Source organism: Gymnoscopelus braueri (assembly GCF_963280865.1).
Source record: "Gymnoscopelus braueri genome assembly, chromosome: 10".
Taxonomy (NCBI): domain Eukaryota; kingdom Metazoa; phylum Chordata; class Actinopteri; order Myctophiformes; family Myctophidae; genus Gymnoscopelus; species Gymnoscopelus braueri.
The window spans coordinates 37,151,928-37,179,826 of record NC_137611.1 but is presented as its reverse complement, the minus strand read 5'-3'; the positions used below and the strand labels follow the sequence as shown (position 1 = coordinate 37,179,826).

The 27,899-nt window shown below is 40.8% G+C and overlaps 2 protein-coding genes across 2 annotated transcripts in view; one reads left to right on the top strand and one right to left on the bottom strand.

The window, feature by feature from the left end:
• The window catches only part of sppl2 (signal peptide peptidase-like 2), a 237,084-nt gene that overhangs the window by 59,366 nt on the left and 149,819 nt on the right, over positions 1 to 27,899 (bottom strand). The gene's annotated exons all lie outside the window — the stretch shown is intronic.
• mfsd14a2 (major facilitator superfamily domain containing 14A2) lies at positions 296 to 27,660 on the top strand. Its single transcript, XM_080441205.1, has 12 exons — positions 296 to 527; positions 5,785 to 5,880; positions 9,853 to 9,915; positions 10,475 to 10,602; positions 13,063 to 13,177; positions 13,269 to 13,487; positions 14,393 to 14,506; positions 15,918 to 15,989; positions 21,654 to 21,766; positions 23,432 to 23,529; positions 24,002 to 24,159; positions 24,594 to 27,660. Exons 1-12 carry the CDS (start codon positions 444 to 446, stop codon positions 24,801 to 24,803), a joined length of 1,470 nt encoding a protein of 489 aa, XP_080297331.1. The 5' UTR covers positions 296 to 443; the 3' UTR covers positions 24,804 to 27,660.

Genomic DNA, 27,899 nt, shown 5'->3' with positions numbered 1-27,899 from the left:
AACCAGTGGTTCTCAAATATTTGTCTTGGTTTGGACCCCCAAATTAATATGTATTTGTCCCCCATCTGAAAATGTTTTGTGCCAAGCTGGAGCCCCGTACCAGATTTGTGTTGTTAGAATGTTTCAAAACTATTCCAAATATTCCACATTTTATTGCAAGATTTTTTTTAAATGGCAGATGTATTACTAGGTTTAGAGTGCTATGTGGCCTCCTTTGGGCTTGTTTTCATAGACCTGTTTGCTTATTTCTCCCACAACATCTGGCAACACTGGTGAGGATGGGGGTAGATCTGATCATCATTGCTACTATACTCGCTGCTGCTAGGCTAGTAGCTGGACCTGAATAACGAGGTGGCGACATAACAACCCCGTAGACAACATCATATTATTCTGAACGAACACAACGATGCCTCTCTAACACCAAGCATGGACATCAGTTAACCATGACGGGGGAGAAGAAGAAGAAGAAGCGGCTGAACCGCAGCATTCTTCTGGCAAAGAAAATTATCATAAAAGATGGAGCCAGCGTGAGTTAAATATTTATTTATCTTCGCTATAGCTTTGCCAGTCATTCCGATTGGTGTTTTTTGTTGTCATTAGTTGACGTGCTTTATGTTTCCGAACGTCTGCCCGGTGTCTTGACTCTTGTCTGCGGTTATATATATATATATATATATATATCATATTTACTTGTTGGCTGGGTGGTTATAAGTGACCACAACAGCTAGAGCTAAGAAGCTAGCTTTAGCCTACAAAGATTCCAAGGTTGCGTCAGTGATGTCACATCACATCTAGCGGAAGTGCTTTCTACTCCTTTATTATTATTATTATTATTATTATATTCGTGGAGCTGTTGCATATGGAGGACCAAATAAGTAAATTGTCACATAAATAAATACATTTATTTTCTTTGCATATTCATTTATTTTTGCATTTCTTTCTTTTAGTATTTCATTTATTCATTCATTTCTTTTATTTTTAGATATGGCATTATTGGTCCTCCATTGTTGCATTGTGCCTTTACTTTACACTTTATACTATACTGAAAAATGAAGCATTTTCACCCGAAGGAAAGTGCAATGCAACAGATTATGCCCTGTTTACAAAATAGTGAAAATAGCAGATCTACAAGCTGAGACCTGTCGTGAGCTTACCGTGTATGTAGATGGTGAGATCCGCTATTTTAACTAACTAACTAAACGGCTTTAAGATAATAATAATTATTATTATGTACTAAACGGGTTTGAGATTATCATTATAATTATGTACTAAACGAGTTTACGATAGGCACACTTTCCATTGTTTTGTGTCGTCACTAGCGTATCCTTGGTGTCCTCGCCCTAGGCTGTAGCCATCGTTAGCGGCCTATCCGTTTACACGTCAGCTCAGTTCAGGTAACGTTAGCGAGCAGCTCATATTAACATCAGCTCTTTGTACCAAATACAATAAGACGATTTCCTGGAGGAGAAATTCAAATAGCCCAGAGTTTGGTATTATTAACAAACATTACCCCCTTTATCTTACCCGTTGGTGTTCAACACCACATCAAATGTGTGTTTATTTCAAGGTTTGTTTTTATCCATCTGGCAAATTAGGACTACCGCCGTCCCCATACAGCTAGTATACACTCTATCAGTGGTGTTAACTAAGTACATGTTGTACTCAAGTACTGTACTTAAGTACAATTATGAGTTTTTTTGTTTTGTTTTACTTGAGTATTTTCAATACTTTTACTTTTACTCCACTACATATGAGAGGCAAATATTGTACTTTTACTCCACTACAATTATTTGAAAGCTTTGGTTACTAGTTACTTTGCAGATATACATTATTATTTTATAAAACATACATTAACCACTTCAGCCCTATTTTATACAGGTTATTTTCAAACATTTTAGTACTTTTACTTTTGGCACTGTAATTACATTACATTTTGATGCCAATACTTTTGTACTTTTACGTATCATTTTGAAGACAAGACTTTTACTTGTAACAGAGTATTTTTGTATTGTGGTATTGCTACTTTTACTTAGTAAAATATCTGAGTACTTCTTTCACCACTGCTATATATATATATATATATATATATATATATATATATATATATATATATATATATACACTCTATCATTATGTAAGTAATAGAACTGATCATCTCATGTTGACTATCATGGAATGTAGAAGTTGTCATGCGTGGCCTGTAGGTCAAGTAGTTTAAAAGTTGGGCACAATGAAAGGTTCAAGTCAACAACACGCCATGTAAATAACGTTGAATAAATCAACAAATGCTCTTCCTCCTCATTTTGCTGGCCTACCGTTCAGATTTAATTGCGTCCGTCAAGTTCTCTAAAAAATCACATTGGAAAGTAGTACAACCTCGTCAGGAAGTGAATAGGGGATAGATATAGATGCATAGAAGGCCCATTGTTAGCAGTTAGGTCTGTCAGGTGAAGCATGTTTACTAAGATAGTGCTAGCTATGTAATGAGCAGACGTTAAGTTATGTCAAATATGTTTTGAATTCATGCACTGGAAATCTGACAAAACACATATGACCATATTTTGAACTTTCCAAATATGCCCAATTGACTCGAAAGGTGTTGTACATGGCAATGACATCCACTGATGACAGTCTTTGTGCCTGTAAATATAATTATACACCTGCTGATGTAATCATTTCAGAAAAGGCCTCTATTTAACATTGGTGTTGTTGCTTTCCTGTGGCCAGGTCTAATCCCTGAGTTAGGGTAAGTACCAGTACCAGTTTTAATTGGATCCATTAAAGTAGCCCTGCCAGGTAGTAATTTGAATGAGATAGCCCTGCTACCTGATAGCAGTTTGAACGGGATCCAGGCAAAGAGTAGCCCTGCTAGATACCAGTTTGGGGAGCCAGAGAGAGAGTTAAGTTAGTAGGATTTGACTTTCAACAGTTAGCCTTAACATTCCACCCACTGCTTTTTAGATTCTCCGATGTCATTTTCAGATAGCAGTTCAGTGAGCATACTCTAAAACTAAATATCAATTAAAGGAAATTGCAACACGCGTTGGCTGGTGAGTTGAGTTCCTCATCGTTCGCCATTACTGTGGTGAAGCAGGTAGTGTGTAACGGAACCAAAAAAAGAGGGTGGTACTTTCGTTGGCTTAACTCATTAAGACCGGGAAGGGAACGCATCTGTGTCATTTTAAGATGTCTTTGGCCATTCAAAAATCATGAAAATGTGAGCAAATCTTTGAATATATATATATTTTTATTTTATTTTCTGGGGGGTCCCTGAAACAAAATATTTTACAAATGTTCGCTTAAAAAAAAAGATTTGCACTCATTTTCACAATAACAAAAAAAAGCAGATCTACAAGCTCATAGCGCGGCACTCTGTGCCGCGCTATGAGCTTGTAGATCTGCTATCGGAGCTTGTATATCTGCTATTTTTGAATAGCCCAAAGAAATCAAAAAATGACAGATGTGTTCCCGGTCTGAACGGGTTCATCATAGATGTAAAGGAACAGGTGTTTCATTAAGCACCCTACTTCCGTGTTCACACTAGTCACTGACTTTGCTGGAGGACCCGATGATACTTATTGCTACCATAACAGTGCATCTTCATAGCTAAACAAAGGCATCACGGAGAGGCCCCGTGGATCGATTAATTCCTCTTCCTTGTTCGACTTGGAAACACAGTGATGCTGAATGGGATGTCCGATCTATTCTATACGTTTACTATTTCTAAAAGGGCCCAATGTGATTTGCTATGGGGAACTCCATTGGTAACCTGTTTCCCATCCGTCACACTGTGATACATTGACACCACATGGGGAAGTGACAAACCACACGAGCCCACGCCTAACTGTCAGTGTCTTCTGTCTTGGCTGAGCTGGGTCTAGCCTATTTTACACTCAACCCGGTTTTCGCACTGTACCTTGCATTGGCTTCTGCCACGGCACCCCCAATCACACTGTCGCATCTATCACCTCGCCTTATAGACTTGTATGGATTTTATTGTGCAGCAGTGAATTGACTTTATCTCTCTTGGGGGACCGGGGGCATAATTAAAGTGAGATGGGGAGAAAAACGAATTGACCCTTTTGTCAAGTCACGCCCATTGGTTGCTGTTGCTTGGATGGACAAAGATCCCGTCTCCACTACCATTTTAAAACTGTTTTTCAGTTGCCTCGTATTGATATATATTCTTATTTTTAACTTGGTCTCAGTGAAAAGGAACACCTCAGTTGCAGCATGGTCTGGCATAAGTAGCCCTGAAACATGACTGTCATATGACAGTCATGGGCCATGGCACTACTTGTTCCTGTTTTTTGAAAATTTTACATTTACAACCAGTACATCTACATAAACGTTCAGATTTCAAATATAAAGTGCTGACCCCCCCTGCCACGGATGTTACAAGTTAAAGTGCCCGTGTCTAAGTACCTGTATCTAATGTATTGTTCAATAAAAAGCTTTTTAATCTGATCGCCAGCCATTTTCTCCAAATGCTTTCAACTACGCACCCCTATCTGTTGGGAGGTGTATTGCACTCTGATACCTTGTAAAAAATAAAAAATAAATGAATGGCCGCCGATCGGATTCAAATGCTTTTTATTGAACAATACGGAAGATACGGGTACTTAGACCCAGGCGCTTTAACTTGTAACATCGTGGCTGGGGGGTCAGCACTTTATATTTGAAATCTGAACGTTTATGTAGATGTACTGGTTGTAAATGTAAAATAAAAAACGGGAACAAGTAGCGCCATGACGCTTGTGACAGACGAGCGTCATGTGAACCATGGCTAAGGCATATGTTTTTTTTTCCTCTCTCCAAAAACAGGATATTTTTCTACTTGTTTTAGCAAATTCAGCATAAGCAACCGAAATGGAACCAGGGCAGAACAAGGCGGGGAAAGCCTGCTGTTTCGTCAATCAGGGACCAATCAGAAGGCTGAGAAAGGGTCAATTGTGTTTTAGTCATTGTAATAGGTTTAAGCATATATGGGTGGAGTAGTTACTAAGCTGCTGGACAGTATCTATCTATAGACACCAAAGCCCTGACAACATAACTAATTTAAAACGGGTGTTTCTGTTTCCCAATAATTACATGTACGTTTTTGATTGACATACTGTTGCATTATAATTCGGCTGCACCTAATCAAGAAGAGCATGTTGCTGAGCCGACAAGGCTTGTTGAAAATAACCCCATTTTCTTGTGCCATGTCATCATGAATTCAGATTGATTATTTTCTGTCAGTGCATAGGTTTTAGCTATCTGAACTTGTGAACGGATAGGAATTTGTAATTTAATAATAATAAAATGATTGGTCACAGTTTGGATCATTGCCTTGTTAAGATTAAAAATGAAATACTTTATTGCTGGCCTGGGTCTGCAACATTGACTGCAATTCACCCTGGAGAAGTTGAAAGTAAGAACACTAGACATTCATCACACTACAGTACAACCATCCTGTCACATGCACTGGACTCGTGATTCAAAAGTTCAGAGATTTAGTCTTTGTATCTTAATTTTCTTGGTTGTCTAATTTAGACAATGCAAGTAAGTACATTTTATTTATATAGCACTTCTCACAGAGAGAACTCACAAAGTGCTTTACATATGATGTCACACAGTCACAGGATAGCTATTGTAATGTAAATGTAATTAGAAGCATGCTGTTTGTGAAATTGATTCTAGTTCACCATGTGATCGAATGTCTTTTTCATAGCCTCTCAGCTAACCATTCTCTTTGTGTGTCTTTCTTGTTCTCTCTCTACTCTCTTTCTCTTGTCCCTTCAGCCTCAGGGAATCGGTGAGCCCAGCGTTTACCATGCTGTGGTGGTTATTTTCCTGGAGTTCTTCGCGTGGGGTCTCCTCACCACCCCCATGCTCGCGGTAAGCCAAGTCAAACACAAACACAAACCTGGCACCCCTATAATGTCACTATAGGCCAAAAGTTTACAAAAATAGTGAAAATAGCAGATCCACAAGTTCAAAGTGTGTCGAGAGGCGAAACGTTGTTAGCTTGTAGATTGACTGTTTTCACCATACTACAAAGGATAAAATTGGGCTTAAGTGGTTAACTAGTAGTGACATCACATTTCTTCTGTATTCACGCAACCACCCACCTGTTCTTCCCTGTGAGCTTGCCCAGAGAGTGGCATTTCCCAAAATTTCCATTGACTGGAATCGCACACACAAAAGACCCACCTCCCTCCATGAATAATTGAATCACTAATCAAATGGCATAGGGCCTGCATGACACACTTTGTTTTGTCTGTGAATTAATGTATGTGTGCGTGTGTATATATAGTGCCAGACCTTTTCCCCGACACTAATGGACTAAGAAATATGAAAGGGCATCAAACGGCACATTGTCTGAGCACTGGCTCTTTGTTGAGAGGCTTATCGGGTAGAGAGAAAGAGAGAGGTCAGTCGTTTGTTGGCAGACCACGGTACAGATGTATGCTAGGCAACCACTGAACATGCTCACCTCAGTGCACAGCAGTTATTGTTTTGGGCAAATGGTTGACACAGATGTGTGTGTGTATAGACATCCTTTACTGCAGAGGTTGACACTAACGGTTGCCCGACTGCCTGTGGCAAGTACCTAAAACGTTCGGGAAAGTGGAGTTTGCTTTCAGGTTGCCCGGCGGGCAAGTGTGTTTGAGTGGGGAAGCATCGTCTTTCACAAGATTTCTGTCTATAAACACTTGAACGTGGCCGGAGCGCTTTCTCTCCCTCTCACGCACACACACACACACCTATAATGGACGATTTACAACATGACCTGTACTTGCCCGATGGGCAAGTGCCTCTGAGACCTTAGTGTCAACCCCTGCTTTACTGGGTTGTATTTTTCACCCCCTTAGTATTACTAATATGAGATAAGAGAAAGGGGAATGCACGCACATCCAGGTGCCCAGGTGCAGGACAAACAACAATACATGAAATAAAAAAAGAGTGTGTGGACCTTATTTGTATTTCATAAGATAAGACCTTTATTTATCCTGCTGGGAAAATTCAAGCGCCAAAGACAGAACAACAGATTACAGGGCAGGGGGAAAAAGTACGGTAGATACAGCATGATGGAGAGACATCACAGTCAAGGCAACATCATCAGTAAGGTGCCGAAAAGAAAAAGTATATATATAAATATATGTATATAACTAAGATATGCAATAATACAACACTATATACACTATATATCCTCTGTCATAAACTGAAAAAAACACATCTCTTCATCAAGTATCTGAATCAGATTTGTCGTCTTGTTGTGTAACCTTTTTTTATACACTTCTCCTTCACTTATACACTTCTCTTTCACTCTCGTTGCCAACGTCTTGTGCAGGCTATTACATCATCATTCTTGAATTGCATGAAGCCCGTCAGGCTTCTATCCCTCAACGGTTGGTTGTGGCGTTTGGCAATCTAAGAATTTAAGCTTATTTTCATATGCATTTTGCACTTGATAATCACATCGGCTAAATAGAATATTAATCTCAAGTATACTAACACTGTTACTTTGGATGGAACTCTTTATCATAAGCAAATTAACATCTGTGAGCCACATCACATGGTGCAGCCTAGACAGGCATATATTGTGCAGTATTTATAAATTAGTAGTGGTGTATGTGCAGTGGTTTCGTGTTAATTGCTAAGGTTTGCTGCCCTTAAATCCAAGGGTGACGAAGGCGGGATTTGCATTTCGGGCTAATCGGAGAGCGCGGGAGTGCTTCACTGCTCCCAATAAGCCAGGCACTTCATTAGTATCCAGCAGCAATATCCCACCACATTCACAATCTGAACAGTGGATAACTGAATCCTACAGCCCAGAGGAGTCACCAACCAGCTTATTACCACAAACCCACTAAACAATCCAGATTGTTTGACATTTTAGGGCATTTGTTGACACTTTTCAACCAGTGTGACTTGAAATGAGTGTCCTGCTTATGCAGCGCCTGCTGCAATGCTCCGGCCTGGGATTTCCTATGTATAATGGTATGAAAGCCGCCGTACCACCTCTGTTTGTGGTTCAAATGCGGTTGGTGGGTCATAGCAGATATTGAGCAAGAGGTTTATATTCCTACAACGGTGTCAATGACATCTCTGCACTCTCATACCACAGACTTTGAACTGAACAGCAAATAGATTTATGCATATGAATGTCCCGTGTTCTCTTTATGCCAGCACAGGAACTTGTACTGAAGTACCATCTGATCTGGAACACTACATAATGTCATAATGTGACAGTGGTTCAGACATTTCTGTTATCTTGACATTTGTTGGCACATAATGAGTTTATCAAAGAAATTAATTATCGAACCTACCTGACTATAACCTTAAAACCTACCAACCTTTCATTTGTTCCATTTGACCTGACAGCAACCTTTTAGACTAAACAGCCTACTAGTTTTTTATCTGTCGCAGTGGCTGATGGGGAAAGACAAACATTAATCCGGATAGGCTGCTGTTGGTAATTTTCCACCCTTGAGTGCAATCAGCTGCCTGTGAGTGATTCTGAAAGGTCATGAGTGTGAAGGATGTTCTCCACCATTGCTTTCATAGAAGCTATCAGGGGCCGGGGGGGAAATGAACAGGTCACACAGAGAGTGAATTAGACAACATCCTAAAAGACCACAGTGCTGCAGATCATTCAAATCCAACTTCCAATGAGATTTTAATATGTGGTGTTTTTGTTGTTCATTGAGCTGCTGACTCAGTGCTCTCCATGGCACACCCCTGGTAAAGTGGGATAATTGTCTGGGCAGAGTCTCAGCAGATGTGGTATAAACAGCTTCATTGTAACTGGCTACAGCAGTGCAGAAGAGGGCAAGGAGAGGATAACGGAGTACCAGTGATTGATTTTGGACATTTCTTTAACAAATTGACCTGGCCTAATAAGGGATTGATAGTATTGCTTTGGATGTGTGTGTGTGTGTGTGTGTGTGTGTGTGTTGGAGAAAGTCCATTGAATCATTAAATAAAAATGTAACCATGATGGTGACTGAAGCCTCACTCACTCACCCCCTCAAATTAAAATGTTCCTAGTGACATTGGCCTTTGCACTCAAGTCCTGCCAGTGAACGAATTCAAAAACCATGGTTACACGTATAGTGTGAATAGAGTTTAGTCATTTTTCATGGGTTGTTTTATACTGTATAAAGCCGCATGGAGAGAAGTGCAGACTAGTATCAGTACCAGTACAGTAATATTATCTGTTCTCAGTAATTCTCTGAAATATGTGTAGTGTGTAAGCCATCTTTATATATTGTTTTACAAAATTGCTGTAAGATTTAATCTAGAGGTTATCAATTCACACATACAGTATGGACTGTGTGAACAGTTTACCACTATGGCCTCAAGCTAGCTAATTATGTGCCTGTGTGGATGTGTAACAGTAGTAATATATATGCAGATGGCAGTCTGTTGTTTTTAGATAAGCTATACAAATGAAGTTAGGGCCTAAAAGAGGCCTAAAAGAGGCTATTTAAGTCACCCTAGGTGTCATATTAACATTTCTACCATTACAAAAGAAAAGCATATGTTCATAATGTATTATTATAAAAGCCCTTGTGTAATAACGAGGCTTCTGTTTTATTTATTTATTTCCTCTCCAGATTTAGTCTGTGCTTTTACTTTCTTTATCTGTCGGCTCAGAGGGAGTCAGCAGTAACACAGGTAGATTTGTGTACATTGTGGTCAGACTTGGCAGGCTGTCCTGCTGTGGCCGGCCGGCTGACTTTATCAACGTTGCAGAGTGAAATGATCCTGCTGTAGGTCATTGTGGGAAAGGTGTTGTGGCCTGTGTAAGGATACAAATGGCTTCATGATGTGCCGTTAACTGGCGTTTTTTTTGTTCCCCAGACTTTGCACCAAACGTTCCCCCAGCACACATTCCTGATGAATGGGCTCATTCACGGAGTCAAGGTAAGCGATACCGCTACACACAACCCATGCTGACCCATATTTTTGATGGTTGTGAACTTGGGACTCAGTAGATCTTGTCGTGTGACATCCTCCTCTCTTCAGTTAGTTTTGTTTTCCCTGAGTTTCACAACGGTAATGTATCTAGGGTGTGGAAACCATTTCTCAGAGTGAGCGGATGCAAGTTAGCCTAAGGTTTACAGCCAGGTGAACCTATACATACCGTATGTAGTTAATTAACTCTAGTTATCTATTAAAAGTGCTCAGTCCAATGAACACACTTCTTCCTTTTGAAGAACAGAAGCTAACAACACATCAATGCATCACATTGTTAGCTTGTTAGCATTGTTATTTTCTGTGAGCGACACCATCGCGTGACAAAGTATAAATTAGGTTTAGCTCTCTTTCTCCATTCTTTCTCCATGCTTTTCTCTTTGCCTCTCACACGCATTCTGTATTTTCTCTCCCACTCTTTCCATGTGACTATAATTGCTTCACTCTAAAACACTTTGTGGCGCTCACTCTGCATCTGCCTCTGTCTCTCTCTCTTGCCCTCCCTCAGGGCCTATTATCATTTCTCAGCGCTCCTCTGATTGGAGCATTGTCAGACGTATGGGGACGCAAGTCCTTCCTGCTGCTAACAGTGTTCTTCACATGCGCGCCCATCCCACTGATGAAGATCAGCCCATGGTGAGGCCCCCCCACACACACAAAACACCATTCACCATATCAGCTGCACTCAACTAAAGTCACACACAGAGGGATTAAGCTCATTGGTTCAGTGTGGTCCTCCTCTGTGGGTCATCTCTAGAACAGAACTCCTTCACTCACGGAACATTTAAGGAATAGATTCAACTGGCGTCCCTTGGGACCTTTCTTGTGAGCCCTGGAGCACATTCTATTTTCCAATGTGTTTATTAAATTATAATAATATATAATATATATTTATATATATATATATATTATTATTATTATTTTTTTTTTGTTGCACCAATATTACTGTTATTAAACATGGTTTTTAATAAGCAAACTAAGCAATAAGATTTAACATGGGTGATTTGAGTGGCCGGTCACTACAACATTTGTGAGAAATCACATCCAATATACGGTAGGGCTGAACGATTTTGGGAAAAAATCTAATTGCGATTTTTCTGACTGATATTGCGATTGCGATTTGATTGCGATTTTTTTAATTAAAAAAAAAAAAAAATCTTTAACATTTTTTTAAGTCAAGCTTCAGTTTAGTATTCACTGTGTACGTTTAAAAAGTAATTGGAAGTAATGGAACATTACCAAATGGCATACCATTTATTTACTGTTCTAGATCCTAATAAATAAGGATGAGAACTAAAAGATATGAATTGCTTCATTGCTTCCAACATGTATCTTCCAAGTACTTTTTTTCCCATGTATATATTTAAACATTTAGCTGGAATAGAAATAGCTTATTTTTGTAAACAACCCAACATTGAACTTGTTAAGTCATTAACTTATGGCTCAAGAAGAGAAGCTTTTTCTGAAATGAAGTTCAATAAATAAAAATAAAATTAAACAAATAATTACCTTTTTGTGTAAACAATTCACAGCAGTGAAATAAGTAGGTATTTCACTTATGGCTAAAGAAGCATATTTACTGATATCCAGTATTTAGCTTATGTAGATTAACATTCAACTAAAATGTAACACTTTTTTGTCTCACAAGGCAAAGTCCTCTCCTACTGTACATTGTATTACTACTACTCCTTGGAAATGAAAAACTCAGAATACATAACGCAGTGGTGGAAAGTAACTAAGTACATTTACTTAAGTACTGTATTTGTACTTTACTTGAGTATTTCTAATTTCCAATACTTTAACTTCTACTCCACTACATCTCAGAGGCAAATATTGTACTTTTACTCCACTACAATTATTTGAAAACTTTAGTGACTACTTACTTTTCAGATATAAATTATAATATTGTAAAACCTACATTAACCACTTTGGCCCTATTTTATACCTAGGTTATTTGAAAATAGCAGATCTACAAGCTCACAACGCGCCGTGATGCAACGCGTTGTGAGCTTGTAGATCTGCTATTTTCAAACATTAGTACTTTTACTTTTGGTACTTTAAGTACATTTTGATACCAATACTTTTGTACTTTTATTCAAGTACATTTTGACTTTTTACTTGTAACAGAGTACTTCTACATTGCAGTATTGATACTTTTACTTAAGTACAACATTTGAGTACTTTTTCCACCACTGTACATAACAGAAGTGACAAAGATACAGTTCATAGTCGCTTCTTTTGGGCTTGTTTTCATAGACAGGGTTGCTTATTTCTCTCACAAAACCTGGCAACACTGACCAGGAAGTGCTTTCCATCGTTTTGTTTACATTGCATCCAACAGTAATAGTTTAATAATGATGGGAAAAATATAAGTTACACTTACAGAAACAAACATAGATAGGAGCAACACTACTACTACACTACTTGTGTCGCACCGAAAATAATGTTTTACCGCTACGCGCGGCATCAGGGATTTGCGCAACACGGCCGTTCGACAAACTTTAAATACTCGTAGCCGACGGAGACCTAACTCTATGAGAGGGACAGAGCGAGAGAGAGAGAGAGGGGGGGGGGGGCTCGCTGCCCTCTCGCTCCCTGTAGAGAGATGCAGGCAGCCACTCTGGAGAGAAGGAGACAAGTCCCGCGGGTGCTCTGGGATTAATATGAATATTAAAATGATTTATTATGATAAAATAAAAAATAAAAAAATCGCGGCCTTTGCGATTAGCTAATCGCGTGGTTTCAAATCGCGATTTCGGTTTGAAAACGATTAATCGTTCAGCCTTAATATACGGTAAACATCTAGATCATCCAGGTTATGTCATACTGCCCACTGCCTCTGTGATTTGAAGAAATAATCCAGAAAATCCAGATACAATCTGTATGGACTGACATACAGATCTCCATATATGGGCATATCAGTCGAATCGGTGGTGCGACGTAGGTGTGAGGGCCCTCAAAGTACAGTCTGTTTGTTATACTATATCTAGGACTGTTTGTACAAGATCCCGTATTGCTACTCTGTTTAGGTAATGTAGTGTTGCCTTTAATAGCAGTGTTACTGTCCTGATATCTGACTTTCCTTTTGTCCTCCAGGTGGTACTTTGCAGTCATCTCCATGTCCGGTGTCTTCGCCGTCACCTTCTCTGTGATCTTTGCCTACGTGGCAGACATCACACAGGAGCATGAGAGGAGCACAGCGTATGGTCTGGTAAGAGCAAGCTGCAATCAGAGATATGGCTGTCATTATTGTTGTCTCCAGCTGAACATTTGACAGAACATTTCCATCGTTTTCTATCCAGGTGTCTGCTACCTTCGCGGCTAGTCTGGTGACCAGCCCGGCCATCGGCGCCTACCTGTCGGCAACGTACGGCGACACCCTGGTGGTGATCCTGGCCACATTCATTGCCCTGCTGGACATCTGCTTCATCCTGGTCGCTGTGCCGGAGTCACTACCCGAGAAGATGAGGCCCGCCTCCTGGGGAGCGCCCATCTCCTGGGAGCAGGCCGACCCCTTCGCTGTGAGCATCTACAATACATTCAGAATATATGAAAATCACTTGCCACGGACAGGAAATGTACAGAGAATGTGTTGGTATAAAACAATGATGGCCCATGTTATAATGTAATTTTAATGCAAATCACTTATTGATGAAAATCACTTGCAGAGGACAGGACGTGTGCATAAAATGTCTTGATATAAAAGAATGATGGCTCATGTAGTAATGTAATTTTTATGCAAATCACTTTTTTATGCAAACCACTTATGCAAACCACTTTATTTGACGGCATAATAAATGGACTGAAATTTGACATTTGGCAAATGTAGACTTTATGATGTAGTTTATATAATCGCTTTTAACACATTAACTGCCAGAATTATTTTCATATTTTTTTTAGCCAGTGCCAGAGTTTTTCATTGGAAAAAAAAAAGTACTCAGGAGCCGAAATACAGACTTTTTAAGTTTTAAGTTAACAAGGAAGTGGATAGGAGTCTAGATCTTCAACTAATCATATCTCCTTGGTCTTTGGGTGAAATTGGAAAAAAAAAACATTTTTTTTTTTTTTTCACTTCACGTAGATCTACGCGATTGGCACGTGGCGGCTTTACGGAGGTTCGCGTAGATCTACGTGATTGGCAGTCAATGTGTTAATCAAGATACTTTAAAGCATTTTGGCTCCATATAGTTAAATATATGTAAGGCCAGTGTTTGTGCCATTCCCAGATTGCACAGCACTATCAGCTGTCCACCTCTAATTTCCCTAGGTTACGCTGTCTAGCTGGAGGGCTTTGATGACATTTTTCTTTGTATGGCAATAACAGCCTCTTTTACATTTTTACAAAGTAATGAATACTGGTAACACTGAAAGACATCAACCAGTGGCTAAAGTCCCATCTGTGCTGTGTTGGTTTGTTTTGTTTCAGTCTCTGCGTAAGGTGGGGCAGGACTCCACTGTGCTCCTCATCTGTATCACAGTGTTCCTCTCCTACCTCCCTGAGGCAGGGCAGTACTCCAGCTTCTTCCTCTATCTCAGACAGGTAACATTGCCCTCCTCCTCTTTTCCGCTTACATGCAGTCTTCACCCTCCATCACAAAGGCCATGTGCTGCTGTTGACAATAAAGGGGATATTCTTAGTCCGATGCCGTTGTTTGTGTTGCGTGCCCGCCATCATATTATCTCATCTACTGCTTTAAATCTTTTACTGATAACTTGGGTTGTCCGTAAGATTTCGCAGTTTCTAAATGTTAATGTTTGTTTGTGGCTCCATACTTGGCTATCGTTGTATTTGTCTGTTTGGGAGACCAATTTTGCTGTTGACTGCATACCGAATGGATTGTTTGTCAACAGCAACAATACGTCATGTTTTCAACCACCACATGCAATACCTGCTACGATACCAGAAGGATTCTTATCATGTTTTTGGATGCTGCGCTGAATTACTAAGCATAATATTCATGAGGGATTGATGGGTATGCTTGACGCGATAGCCCCTGGGCTCTGCCATCTTTGTTTGAGAGAAATGGCTACTGGAAACATCTGAGATGTATTTCAGTACACCACCAGGCGGGAAAAGTTGCAGACCACACACTTTTCCCCGTACCCGTTCTATTACGAGATTGGATCAGCAGGTTTTTCCCAGCAGCCTATTTCAGAACGTGAATAAGTAGAACAATTTAAATAGGTGGATCAGCAGAAAAAGAATAATAATACACATTTTCACCGCAAAAAAAAGCCAAATACATTTTAAACTGCAGCATCCGGAAAATAACCCGCTTCAGATGCTAATCCCCGGTTTCTGTCGTCTAGAGGGAGTTGGCTGCCTCAGAATAAACTGACAGACTCTGTCTCCTCCTTGTCCAAACTGCCGGGATGTTCAGGGCTGTTGCATTTGTGTAAACACAGCCTTTTGCATGTGTGACTATGTCAAAACTAGTCGAACAAGTCTGAAGCATAAACACCTGACACACAAACACATCGCCTCATAATTCCCTGCTGCCTCATTTTGTAGAATCCTGACTTATGGAGCAACAAGGGGATAGCATTTCTTACCACGCCCACCTGCTCTCTTTATCCCAGTCCTCAGTCTCTTCTTGTGCCAGAAAGTGCTTTGTTGTCTATCCCTCGCTCGCTCATCTGTTGTCATGAATAAACTCGCCTCACTCCACCTGACCCACCACCACTGCTGCCGTTATGAAAGAAGATAAAGGGAGGGGGTGGGTGTATTTTACCTGGATACATGAGATCGTTTGTTTTTCTTCAAGTATGTTGTCGTGAAGCCGAGGGCCACAAACGCACTCCTAAAACCCAATGACACACGCCTCTCCTGTTTTTAGGAATGTGCATGTATTATGGGGGATTATCTTCTGCTTGAGATATGTTCCTGTGTCTGTTGCAAAGTGGCCGTGTCCTAACCTGCGTGGCGCGAATGTGGTTTCTCTCCCCTTCAGGTCATACGCTTCTCATCAGAGACGGTGGCTGCATTTATCGCGGTGGTGGGAATCCTCTCCATAATTGCACAGGTATGAGAACAGACAACCTTTTCCTTTCCTTTTCCTCTCACCAGCAATGGGTTATGCAGACTGCTCAGACTAAATGTCAGAGAAATATACCAAACTAGAAAAAGTGCTCCTCGGAGCACAGGTCTCCGCCAGGTCAGGTACGTTATTGTGGCCTCCTGGTGGCGCTATAATAGGCCAATGTGAAAAGGGTGCCATTTATTCTTAGGTCTTTCACGGCAATCAGACACTGCATTCATGATTTGAGGCATTTTGTTCCAAAAATGTGTTTTGCTAAATTAGACCTGCTGGTGGCGCTATAACAGGCCAATGTGAAAAGGGTGGCATTTCTTCCTCGGCCTAGTGGGAATGTGCGTGTGAAAATTCACGGAAATCGCAAGCTGCGTGCATAGTTTGAGGCTTTTTGTTCAAAACGGACCAATCCTGCAAACTTTGGAAGCCAACCATAGGCAATGAGGATGGAATATGGGAAATCGGACAGATTTGTGTTGATCACATGACTATAGAGATACTGTGTACCGATTTGCATGACGTTTGGATCAAATCTGTAGGAGTAATGTTAAAAAAAAGGGTTTTGCACAAATCGGCCTCCTGGTGGCGCTATAACAGGCCCATGTGAAAGAATTGGGGCAGAGGTTCTGAATTGGCATCCAGGGAGTGTGTGTGCACAGTTTCGGAGCGACCGGGCCAACGGTGCCAGAGATTAGCTGCTAACACACAGACAGGACACACGGACGGACGGACGGACAGGGGCGAAAACATACTCTCTCGCCATGCCTTTCGGCCTGGCGGAGACAACAATGGCATACAGTACTCTATAGTAGATCTGTTTTCCATCATGTACGTGACAACACCCCATCACACACCCTATACCCTCACAGGAACGTGTGCTAGGGCTGACTGATATCAGTATCAGCCCATTCAATCCCTCTTTCCTTGCGCATCGCATAGGTCTGCCACAGCTGAATGGGTAGAGAGCCCGCCTAGCAAACAGAAGGTCCCAGGTTTGATGTATGGCCCGAGCACTCAATGTGATTGTCTGAGCAGCCATCAGCTGGGTGAAGCTGAATTTCCCCCGTGGGATTAAAAAGGTCTATATAGAGCAACAAATTCTGACATCACTGCCGCTAGAGGCTGCTATATACATTTTTACATTAAAATTCCCCACAATGAAAAATGTGATGTCATGTAAGAACTGTGTTACAAAAATAAACAAATCAGCTGGGCGATTTTACTCGTATGGAATTTTACTCAAACACAGACATTATCAAATGTAACTCAATATCATAAACGACAGAATCGCCCGGCTGTTGTTTATTTTTGGAACACAGTTCTTATTTGACACAATCTAAGATTTTTGCGTCTGACCAACCATAGCAGCTTACTTTCTATCTGAAAAGATGTACCGGTCACGGCAGTCATTCAAAACCTCAGTTCGATCGGGGATTTTCCATGATCATTGCAAAGCTTACCACTTTCGTCATGCAGTACAAAAGTAAGCGTTTGACTTCCGGTCGACAGAATTCAAAATAGTTTTTTTTAAAGAATGCTTAGTTTTAACTGTTACACTTAAAATATAAAATAACAAGTGTGAACCCATAGTCAAATTGTATATCACATTGCTTTTTAGATTGTCATAAATATTAAGGTATGACGTTTTGTCCATATTGTGCAACCCTAGTGTGTGTGTTATATGGATGTCCATCCCTCTGTAGTAGTAGCTACGTAGTTTATTTGACAATTCCTAGTCACGTCTGTTCATTACGTCATAATTAATTTGTTCTCATAATATTCCTGTGTTTCTGAAGTGTCAGCGAAGGGGATATTATAGCATGGCTCAAGTACTTTAATCATATGCTGAAACCATGCATCATCCACGGCTGCTTGAAGCTGTAATTCTTTTGCTATAAATCCCCTCAAAGAAAAGTAAATCATTGACTATTTACTGTAGACGTGTAGTAGCCTATATTTTGATTGTAACTAAACAATTCTTTGATAAATAAAAACAATTATGAGATCCAAGGTTAGGTCCAGTCAAAGACAGACCGAGAGACCCTTCCTCTAGATGGCGCACCGTTAAGAAGCCATCATTGTTCTTGTGAAGTTGTTATGGCATGGTGGCTAAGGGGTGAGCTGTCTAGAAGAGGCGTTGTCTCGAATGTGACTAGGCAACAAAATAAAACTTTTTTTGTCTTTTTATCCAAATAAATTAATATATTTAATTTGTAGCATAATGTGTTCACAATAAGCAACTTCGTATTGGTCAGATCCGGAAGAGTATATGAAAGCCATTTAAAATGTTTATACTATTGAAATCTTACACACCTGCTCCCAAATAACTAATTACTTCATTGCAGCGCAGCGCAAAAGTAGGTCAAATCAATCAGCTGTCACTCCAGCACAGCGCAAGTCGGAGCCGCTGAGCCGGTCTGAACAAAGCTGACCAGCTCCCCTTAAAGTTTAAACCATAACATGACATATAGAATGGATCTTCAGACAAACAAGTCTTCCTCACCTCAAAGTAAACGTTGGATTATTTCTTAAAATGACCAGATCACAGGCAGCGCGGGCTACTAGGTAACATGGGCGATTCACATCCAGGTCTTTATATTGGATGTGATTTCTCCATTGCAACGCAAAACGTAAATCAATAAAAAATATATTTCATAGAATAACCAAATATTATTTTGAAAACGGTTAGTAGGGGCAGCCCCGTTTAACCGAATATCCACGCACACCCCTACCTAATTGTATATATTTATATAGCCCTATTTGCTCCAAGCAGTTTTTTAAATAAAGACAGTTGGAAAAGGGTAGAATGACTGGAATGATGAAAAAAGGCTGCATGCAGCAATTAAGCTTGTTTAGAAAAATTACGGGTTTTGGGCTGGGCCGGGCCCAACTTTTCAATTATGTATCGGGCTTTGGGCTGGGCTTGACGTTCTGTCGGGCTGGGTTGAGCCGAGCTCAAATATTTAGGCCCGATTAAAGCTAATATACAGTATGCTTCAATTAATTGGATTTACATTAGGACAAATAGGACTTGCGCGACTGGAGGCTGGGCATCCAATTTACTCCTGTATCATTTTCAGCGCTTCCGTTGCACATACTGTATGATGGAAGCCCTTGATAATTGTGTGAGTCAACCGTCTGGCTCGAGAGACTACTCCGCATCTAACATTTTGTGACTCACATTTTAAATCAAATTTTGTGAATTCATAATCTCACATCCATCGCTGAACTTCATATTTGGGCAAGACTGACGTCATCAATATGATGTCATTAACATTACCCCCATATCTTACTACTATAATTGACAAAAGCTCAGAAAGTTCGTCCGGGATTCGCAAGCACAGGATCACTCCACATGCCTCCAAGACCCGCCACAGACTGTTGATCAGAGCTATGGCTATGATTTAGGCATCTTACCCCACCTCGATCAGTGATCAGACTCTCTGATTTGCCTATCAGACCCTCAGCCTGATCTGGCAGGTTGCCATAGCAACCATATACAGGAAGTCTGACCTCTTTATCACATGACCAAGGTTGGGAGGTTGGGACTAGAGGTTAGGCCGCAAAGCAAAGCGGGGAGGGAGGAGAGGAGAGGAGAGGAGAGGCCAGAGGGGCTGGACTTCGCATGACGTTTGTGCAGAGTGACTAAGCCAGTGCTGTCTGGACCCTCACATCTAGTTGTACTTTATTGGTGAAGTTTATAAAGATTGCAAAGCGAATGAAAGGGAAAGGCATAAGAGAATGTGAAACTTTTTTTTTATGATCTATGCATGCAGAATCTCTTTTTACGGCATATAGCTAGCCAGGGAACGTGCATTAAAGGGCAACTTTGCTGATTTTGCACCCAAACCCTATTTTAATTAAGTTGAGGACATAATAAACATGATGTTGGAGTGTTTTTTCTGTGTTTTGATATTTTTAACATGATTTCGGCAACTGTGACATCATCGTACAGAATGTCAGTTCTTCCTGGACTACAACAAGGAAGCTTTTGAAAGAAAGAGACATGCTGGACGCCGGGAATGCGCCATGACACTCATAGGTGGCAAACCTCGCACCGAAAGTTGGATGAAATACATTGCAGTGAATGGAGCCGGCCGGACCAGCTCATGAACAAGCATAATTTCTGAACGATTGTGACCTTTGTCATATAATCGGTTCAGGAATATAAAAGAAGACCCAGTATCGCGGGTTGTTTTCTAATCACTTGCTTTTTGATGTGCACAGTACATAATTTGATTGAGGCACCTAAACAGCGGCAGGTATCGTTTCTGTCTCTGAGGTATCGCGAGATTTGGTTGCCAGACAGGACATGGTTGACCGTCTCACGATACTTTGGCTGTTCAGAAACATACGTTGTGCTCTTTAGATACCTCTTTAAAATTATGTACGGTGTACACATCGAAAAGCAACACAGCAGAAAACAATGTGTGATACGTCTTTTATTTTCCTGAGCAGAGTATTTTATAAAGGTCTCAATCGTTCAGAAATAGTGTATTTTATAAAGGTCTCAATCGTTCAGAAATAGTGTTTGTTCATAAGCTGTCCAGCCGGCTCTTAGACTCCAATGTTATTTCACCGACTTCCGGTGTGAGTCGCAGTGCGACGAATCTGCCGACTGGAATTGCATGATAGAGAAAATGACGTTGGCTTTCCTTCCTTTCAAAAGCTTCCTTGGACTACAATGCCCATGTTTCCTGTAGTTCCAGTCGGACCTTCTCCTCCAGCTGATGTCAATCACCTTGTCAGACTGCTCTAAGGTGTCAGTTACCGTGTATACCAGCACCTCCACAATGCAGGGCACCATGACAATCCTTGATTGAATCCTACAATAACTTAAGAAGATATCTTGACATTAATATTTGTAGACACAATACAAAATACTATTTACCTAATACAGGTTAAAACAAATGCATAAAGAACTAAAAAAATGCAATACAAAAGCCAAACTAACGACAAAAAAAAAAAACTCCATTCGCACTCTCCTCTCTTTGACCACTTGGTACAGTCTGACTAGGTGTTTGACAGTCTTAGCAAGGTGGTTGACATCAGCTGGAGAAGCAGGTCTGACTGGAACAGGAAACGGGCCGTAGCCTGCCCCAGCGTGTCTGATATCTGACATAGAGGGGCGGCTTCAAAATCTCCTGCGAAAACATCCGTGGACTCCCATTGGTTCACCGATCTCTGCGCCCCTCCTCCCCCAATGTGCAGCATTGAGAGCCCTGACGTCACAACTTTTGGAGCAACGACCACTGCACTCTGGTTGGTTGGGGAAATGAAAGGTTGACTCCCACTTCCTATGCCAGAAACGTCAACAGCTTGGTCCAGGCTTTCTTTTTGAACAAAAATAAAAGCCTGGAGATGGAGGCTAAGGAAGAACTGTCATTCTGTACGATGTCAAAATCGCCGAAATCATGTTCAAAATATCAAAACCCAGAAAAAACACACTCTGTCGTGTTTATTATGTCCTCAACGTAATTAAAATAGGGTTTGGGTGTTAAGTTGCCCTTTAACACATTCCTTCTAGCGCTTATGAAGTTTGCTCATACGTTTTTTGTTTTGTTTTTCAATGGAAGTGACGACCTGCTCGGCCTACCTAAAATAATCACTCAGAAAACTCAAGTGGTAACAATAAATTGTATTTTGTTCTTTCAGACGGTTATTCTGGGGATCTTGATGCGTTCCATAGGGAATAAGAACACTATCCTACTTGGCCTTGGCTTCCAGATCCTTCAGCTGGCCTGGTATGGGTTTGGCTCCCAGCCCTGGTCAGTAACAAACACTGTTTCTTATACACACACCTTTCTCTACGTTCATTAGTGGTAGCTCCCTCACTGCTGCACAATTGGCCTGAGTACTTGAAATATTCTGCATTTCCGTTAACACTTGATCACACAATGGACTTATTGTACTGGATAAACCTGTGTATTGAAAGCAACACTCAATTGAAATGTTCCCTGTATCGTTTGTGATTGGATTGTTACACCCTTGTAAGTACAATATATATTAGGGAGTTTGTGCTGCATTTACAGAGCTTTAGTGTTGACTGAGTGAGTGTAACCGTTTATTTGACACACAGAAATAAGGCTATGAAAATGTATTCATCCAGTGGTATCTCACAGATAGTGTTGGGCAAGTTATTCAGGAAGAGTAATACATTTCTAGTTATGTATTACTCCTTTAAAAAAATTATTATATTACATTATTATGTGGTATCAAGAGTAATAAGTTACGTTGCAAGTCAAATCCCCCTGAAAAAGTGATGTACAATACATTACGGATTAGCCGGCTCCTTTTAGAACTGAATCCACTTTATTGGAACGATAATTAAAAGTCACAAATCAGCCCAACTGCATAACTGTACACATTAATATAGGCTATATAAAAATATCAACAGCCTCTCCTGCTGTTAGCTGTTTTTCTGCTGATTACGTGTATTAGCAGGATAATAAATTCTACTTGTGATACAAGTTCAAGATTCAATAACCGTACCATTTCGATGAGACATCGATTGAACTTTGCTTTGATATGAGCTCAGGAGACAACAATACAACACAACAGTATAAAAATATTATTTGGGAACAATTCCTGGCTCCAGCACTGAAATTCATCCTCCACTTTTTATTCATAAGGAGAACTGCAAACACACACACACACACAATCTCTGTCTCTCGCCCTCAATACCAGAACTAGCCCAGAAGTCATTTAGTGATTACATAATTTGAACACAGAATTCCCTCATCAAATAGTGTTATTGTACTGCCCTAACTAACCACCAGAGGGCAGCAAATCCAAATGAAAAGCACTGCCAATGACCAAAGTCTATGTGAAAACAATTCTCAGCTCCAGTGATACAATGCTAATGTTGCAATGTAATTTGCTTGGGTAAAATGACAATCCTTTACGGTCTTTAATTAAAAGCCTTGAAATGTCTAGATTAATGATTTACATTTAAACGCACAGTTTCAGAACATTCTTTGGTAAAACATATCAGCTATAGCCTGGGGAAATTAATGAGTATATTGTCAGCTGGTGACAGACTCAACCCAATTCAAACTTAGTTTCGATATCATTTCTCAGGAAGCATATATTTGTCAGCCGATACATTGTTCTCATCAGGTGTTTTAACTTGAGAGAAAGCAGCTCTTAACTGGATGAGTTTCATAGATCCTAGATGTGAACCATGTCATATTGGATTTCTGTTAGGACTTGATCAATAACCAGGATATAAGTCTAAATTGACCTGCTATGACTGTTATTTTGAGAAGGGTTTTCTTTATTGTTCTTGATGTGAAAAACACCAATAACCTCAATAACCTCCGCCTGGGGTGCCTTGTTAATGCTTTGCTTGATGGAACTACCTGCTCAGTAGCATGCTGCTATTGTTGGACATCTGTATGCAAAGCTCTTCTGACTGAGTATTGTTTGTGCAGGATGATCTGGGCGGCTGGATCAGTAGCAGCCATGTCCAGCATCACCTTCCCAGCCATCAGCGCCATCGTGTCCCGCAATGCTGACCCAGACCAGCAAGGTGAGCTATCACGCTTGTCACTCTCATTCTCTCTAAAACCTAATTTAATGTGATGTTTTTAATATGAACAAAAGTCTTACAGAAATGGAACTCTTTGTATGATGCACTCAAATGACACCATTTGGTTTCCAGAGGCTGTTGAACATAATGATGACCTCACTGTAAAGCCTTATTTATACAGTTTTACACCGAAAATAGCTGGTCTAAGAGCTCACAACGCATCTCGCTGCAACACGTATTGAGCTCTCATAGATTGGCTATTTTCACCTAAACACTTGAACCCCAACGCCTCCTTTTCTGGGGGGAACATTTGCCAAAAATAGCTGATCTACAAGCTCTAAAAGAGCGTACCAAGTACAGTTGCAACTCGGGTCCATTTCACTAAGAATAGAGGGTTTAAGTGGTTAACATCCAGCAGCACATGTGATCCTGATGAGGCTGTTTGTATGTCAATTATATCTTCTCTCTGTAGGTGTGGTTCAGGGCATGATAACAGGGATCCGGGGGCTGTGTAATGGCTTGGGTCCGGCGCTGTACGGCTTCGTCTTCTACCTGTTCCATGTCGAGCTGACGGACACGGACGCCTCCGAAAAAAGTGGCAAAGGCAACATGGCCAACCCCACCGACGAGGTGAGCACAGAGAAAACTACCATTCTTCACCGATGTCATTTACAGAAATGGTGCTGATAATGTATGTGTAGTTCTTGTATTTAGATTCGGTAGGTGTCAATAATCACGCCCACACTATTAGTGACCACACTAAGCAAACAAGAAATTGTATTGTTTCGAGTTGCACACAAAATGAAAGTGTCAATATTTGGGGGAAATATTGTATTTTCTAATCTGGACAACATTAATAATAAGTGCACACATGCACGCATATCCTTACTGACAGTTTCCTTATTCCCGTCTCTTCCCGTTCCAAATGTCAAGTTGCATTCTTCGAAAAATGCGGTACTGTACTCTGACCAACCTGAATACACATACAGTTCTACCATGAAACCACTATCAACTTCTTCATCAACTTTGCGTCCTCTCTCTCTCTCTCTCATTCTCTCCCCCAGAGTTCCATCATTCCCGGCCCCCCCTTTCTGTTCGGAGCGTGCTCCGTGCTGCTGTCCCTGCTGGTGGCCCTGTTTATCCCAGAGCAGAGCTCCGGCGTGCGGCCTGGAGCCTACAAGAAGCACAGTAACGGAGCGCAGACCCACTCTCACAGTCCTCAAGGCAGCGGGGCCGAGGGCAAGGAGCCACTACTGGAGGACAGCAGTGTATAACCCCAGCCTCGGTGGGGGAAGCGGGGGGCGGGCGGGGGGCGTCCCCCCTGCCACCCACTCACCTCACACGCACCTCAGAGCATTGGACAGATGCACACATTATACCACATATGCACACTCATGCCTCAGGCACACCACGTGGCCCCTGTGTGGATGTGAGATGTCCGCAGCACAAAAAGTTGGCCGTCTTTTCCTTGTGCAGCCCAATTTTAAAGCAGGGTGGTGTGAGAACTTTGTAATGGTCCTATGGGAAGGAGGGGGGGGTGTAGTTTGCCGAGTTTATTTGGGACTGCTGTGGAAGGTGTGTATATGTGTGTGTGTGTGTGTGTGTGTGTGCGTGAGAGAGAGAGAGAGAGAGAGAGAGAGAGCGAGAGAGAGGAGTTACTTTGACTGCGCTGGACTCTCACCCTTCGTTTCTATGAGGCGGCAACAGGGTGGAGCATTAAGCAGCTTTTCGGCTCCTGTGCAGAAACACACAACAACAATGAAGCACACCGATACAAGTGACTTGCTTGAGTGTGTGTGTGTGTGTGGGGGTGAGGTTATCATAATTGTTACTAAAATCCCTGTGTGATTCTTCTTACTCCTCCGTAGCCCGTAAAGTGACGATCATGTCCTTGTTTGTCCAACGAGAGTGTAGCCAACAGTCGAGCATGTGTCTAATGGCCCATTCCTCAAGCTAACTTCTGTTGTGATGCTTGTCGTTGTGACTAAGGCTTTGTATGAAGCCTAACTTATACTCTGTCGCGCGGCACCGGCACTTGCCGTAAATAACCGGATTTTGAGCTAACGACATGCCACGAGTATAAATTAGGCTTAAGTGTCCGAGAAGGGGAACCGCAGGTCTTTGCCTGCAACGTACCAACGGAGGGGCAAAAGCAACTGTATGCCTACAAGAACGGCCTCCTCAAGTCCGTGTTGAAGAGGCTCTTCTATATCTAGAATTGGTTTAGTTGAGCCAGTTCAGAAACAAAAACCTCCTTTTCTTTTTTCTTTTTTAATGGAGGGACTTTAGTCTACTTGAACAATTCTAAAGACCACAGATTTTGTCAGATAACGCACTTCCAACGGACCGAGAAGTGTGCCAGAGAGAGAGACCACTTTATTAGCCGCGACCGTTTTCAATGTTTACCTGCCATTCTTAAGGTTAGCAGTACAGTTTGGGTTGTATATTTTCCTCTGTTCAGACTGAAGGCTAGTTGTGATTCAAATTTGTATTCGAAAAACAAACGTTGCCTTGAAGTGACTTCAAATATATATATACATATATATACACATACATATATATATATATATACATATATTGATATTACGCAACCTGTATGAAGACTGAGGTCTGAGTGGGCCATGTAATCCTTTGCTATTGCTCCCATCGGAGCATCAACATACATTTGACTCAATTTCCCCCTTCATGTTAACACCCTACCTGGTCTGTTTTTATGACATTTCTAAGTTTAAACAAAGGCTGGCAGAATCATACTGTAGTTTTTGTTTCTTCAAGTCTCTGGAAAACCTTAAGCTATAGTTTCATTATCAATGTTGGCACTGACTTTGAATACAGTGTCTTTGGAAAAATATCATTGGATATCATATGTGCTGCTACAGTACAAAATCTAAACGGTAATAAACGTCATGTGGTATGATTAAAACAAACACTGCACATGGTATTTGGGCCGACAGTAAAATGGATTTCCCTGAATCCCTTGATATTTAGGCTCCCATGTAAGTGGTTACTATTGGTCGGCTTGACATTTCTGACGCAATGTCAATCCGTGATGGCAGAACATTTTAAAATACTGTATTAGCTACCGGAATATTTTTGCTGTTGTAATTTTGAGTGATTGATTTTTGTAAATGCCTCAAGTGCATTGAAATAACCAAATCACACCCTGGCGTGAATTAGCTAATAGTGGGTTTCATGCTGTATAATGTCTATCTAAACTGCAATGTATTTTTCACTCATTCTTTTGTGCCAAATTTTCTTTTGGTTTGCTTTTTCATACATTTGTTTTTGTGAGTGTTGGTGCTTGTGAAGCTGCTTTGAATTTGTTTTTGTTTCTTTGGTCAGTTTCTCTTGTCTTAATTACTTTGGCTTAAGATTTAAGTTTGAACACTTTTTTTCCTTTTTTTAAATGGCTTTTTAACTCTTCCATTTATTTTTTAGGATTATTTTCAACATTGTGGTTAGTTTGGGGAATTATCAAATGTCCAATCTTTTGTTTCCAGCAATTTACACAAGCATTTCAGTGTGTTACAATTTGATGAGGTTTTCCTTTTCATAACAGGTATCATTGAATGTTTCAAAGCTGTACATGCTGACATACGTACCGAGGAAACATACAATGCTATAAGCCACACAATGCCTGCCATAGCATTTTTATCATTTCGGAGGGATTGACATTAGATAATGAGGCCAACATTGACTTTGACTTATGTTCTCAGTCTTTTTGTATTTACGCATATATTGGACCAACACATAAGTAAACCCATGCATTCAGATAAACAGATAAACAAATTGGAAAGATTCTGCACCAGCCCCATGTGCACACACAGGTTCCCAAGCAGATGACTGTAAATGTACAAAATCACCTGTACATTCAGAAAATGTATATATGTATTGCTCAAGGAGATGGCCACTTATAGGTCTGTTTGGTTGTATGGTGCAATTATATATTTCTCAAGACTTAACCTGCTAGCCACTCCTATTTTTAGTACAATGTGGTTTGTGGCCTGAGCCCCTCTCTGTGTGCCTAAAATTAGCCAAGAAGTGAATATGGCAACATGAGTAAATGGTGGATATTATGTAAATATGGGAAACTAATGACAAACTATTTATTAAAGGTTTATTGTACATTGAGCTGTGTCTGAATTTGTGTCTGTGGGTTTGGGTGTGGGTGCCACATGTTTCTTTTTTTTCGCTCCCTTTAATGTTTGTTCCAAGACCAAGGGTGTGTCTCAGGGAAACAAACTCAACAAGTAACCAACAAAAATGTAGATCCAGCTAAAATTCTGAAGTTATGTTAGCTTTTTGTTCCCATGACTAGAGATGGGTTTCATGCATTGGGAAATTCCAAACAACCTATAATAGCCACATGG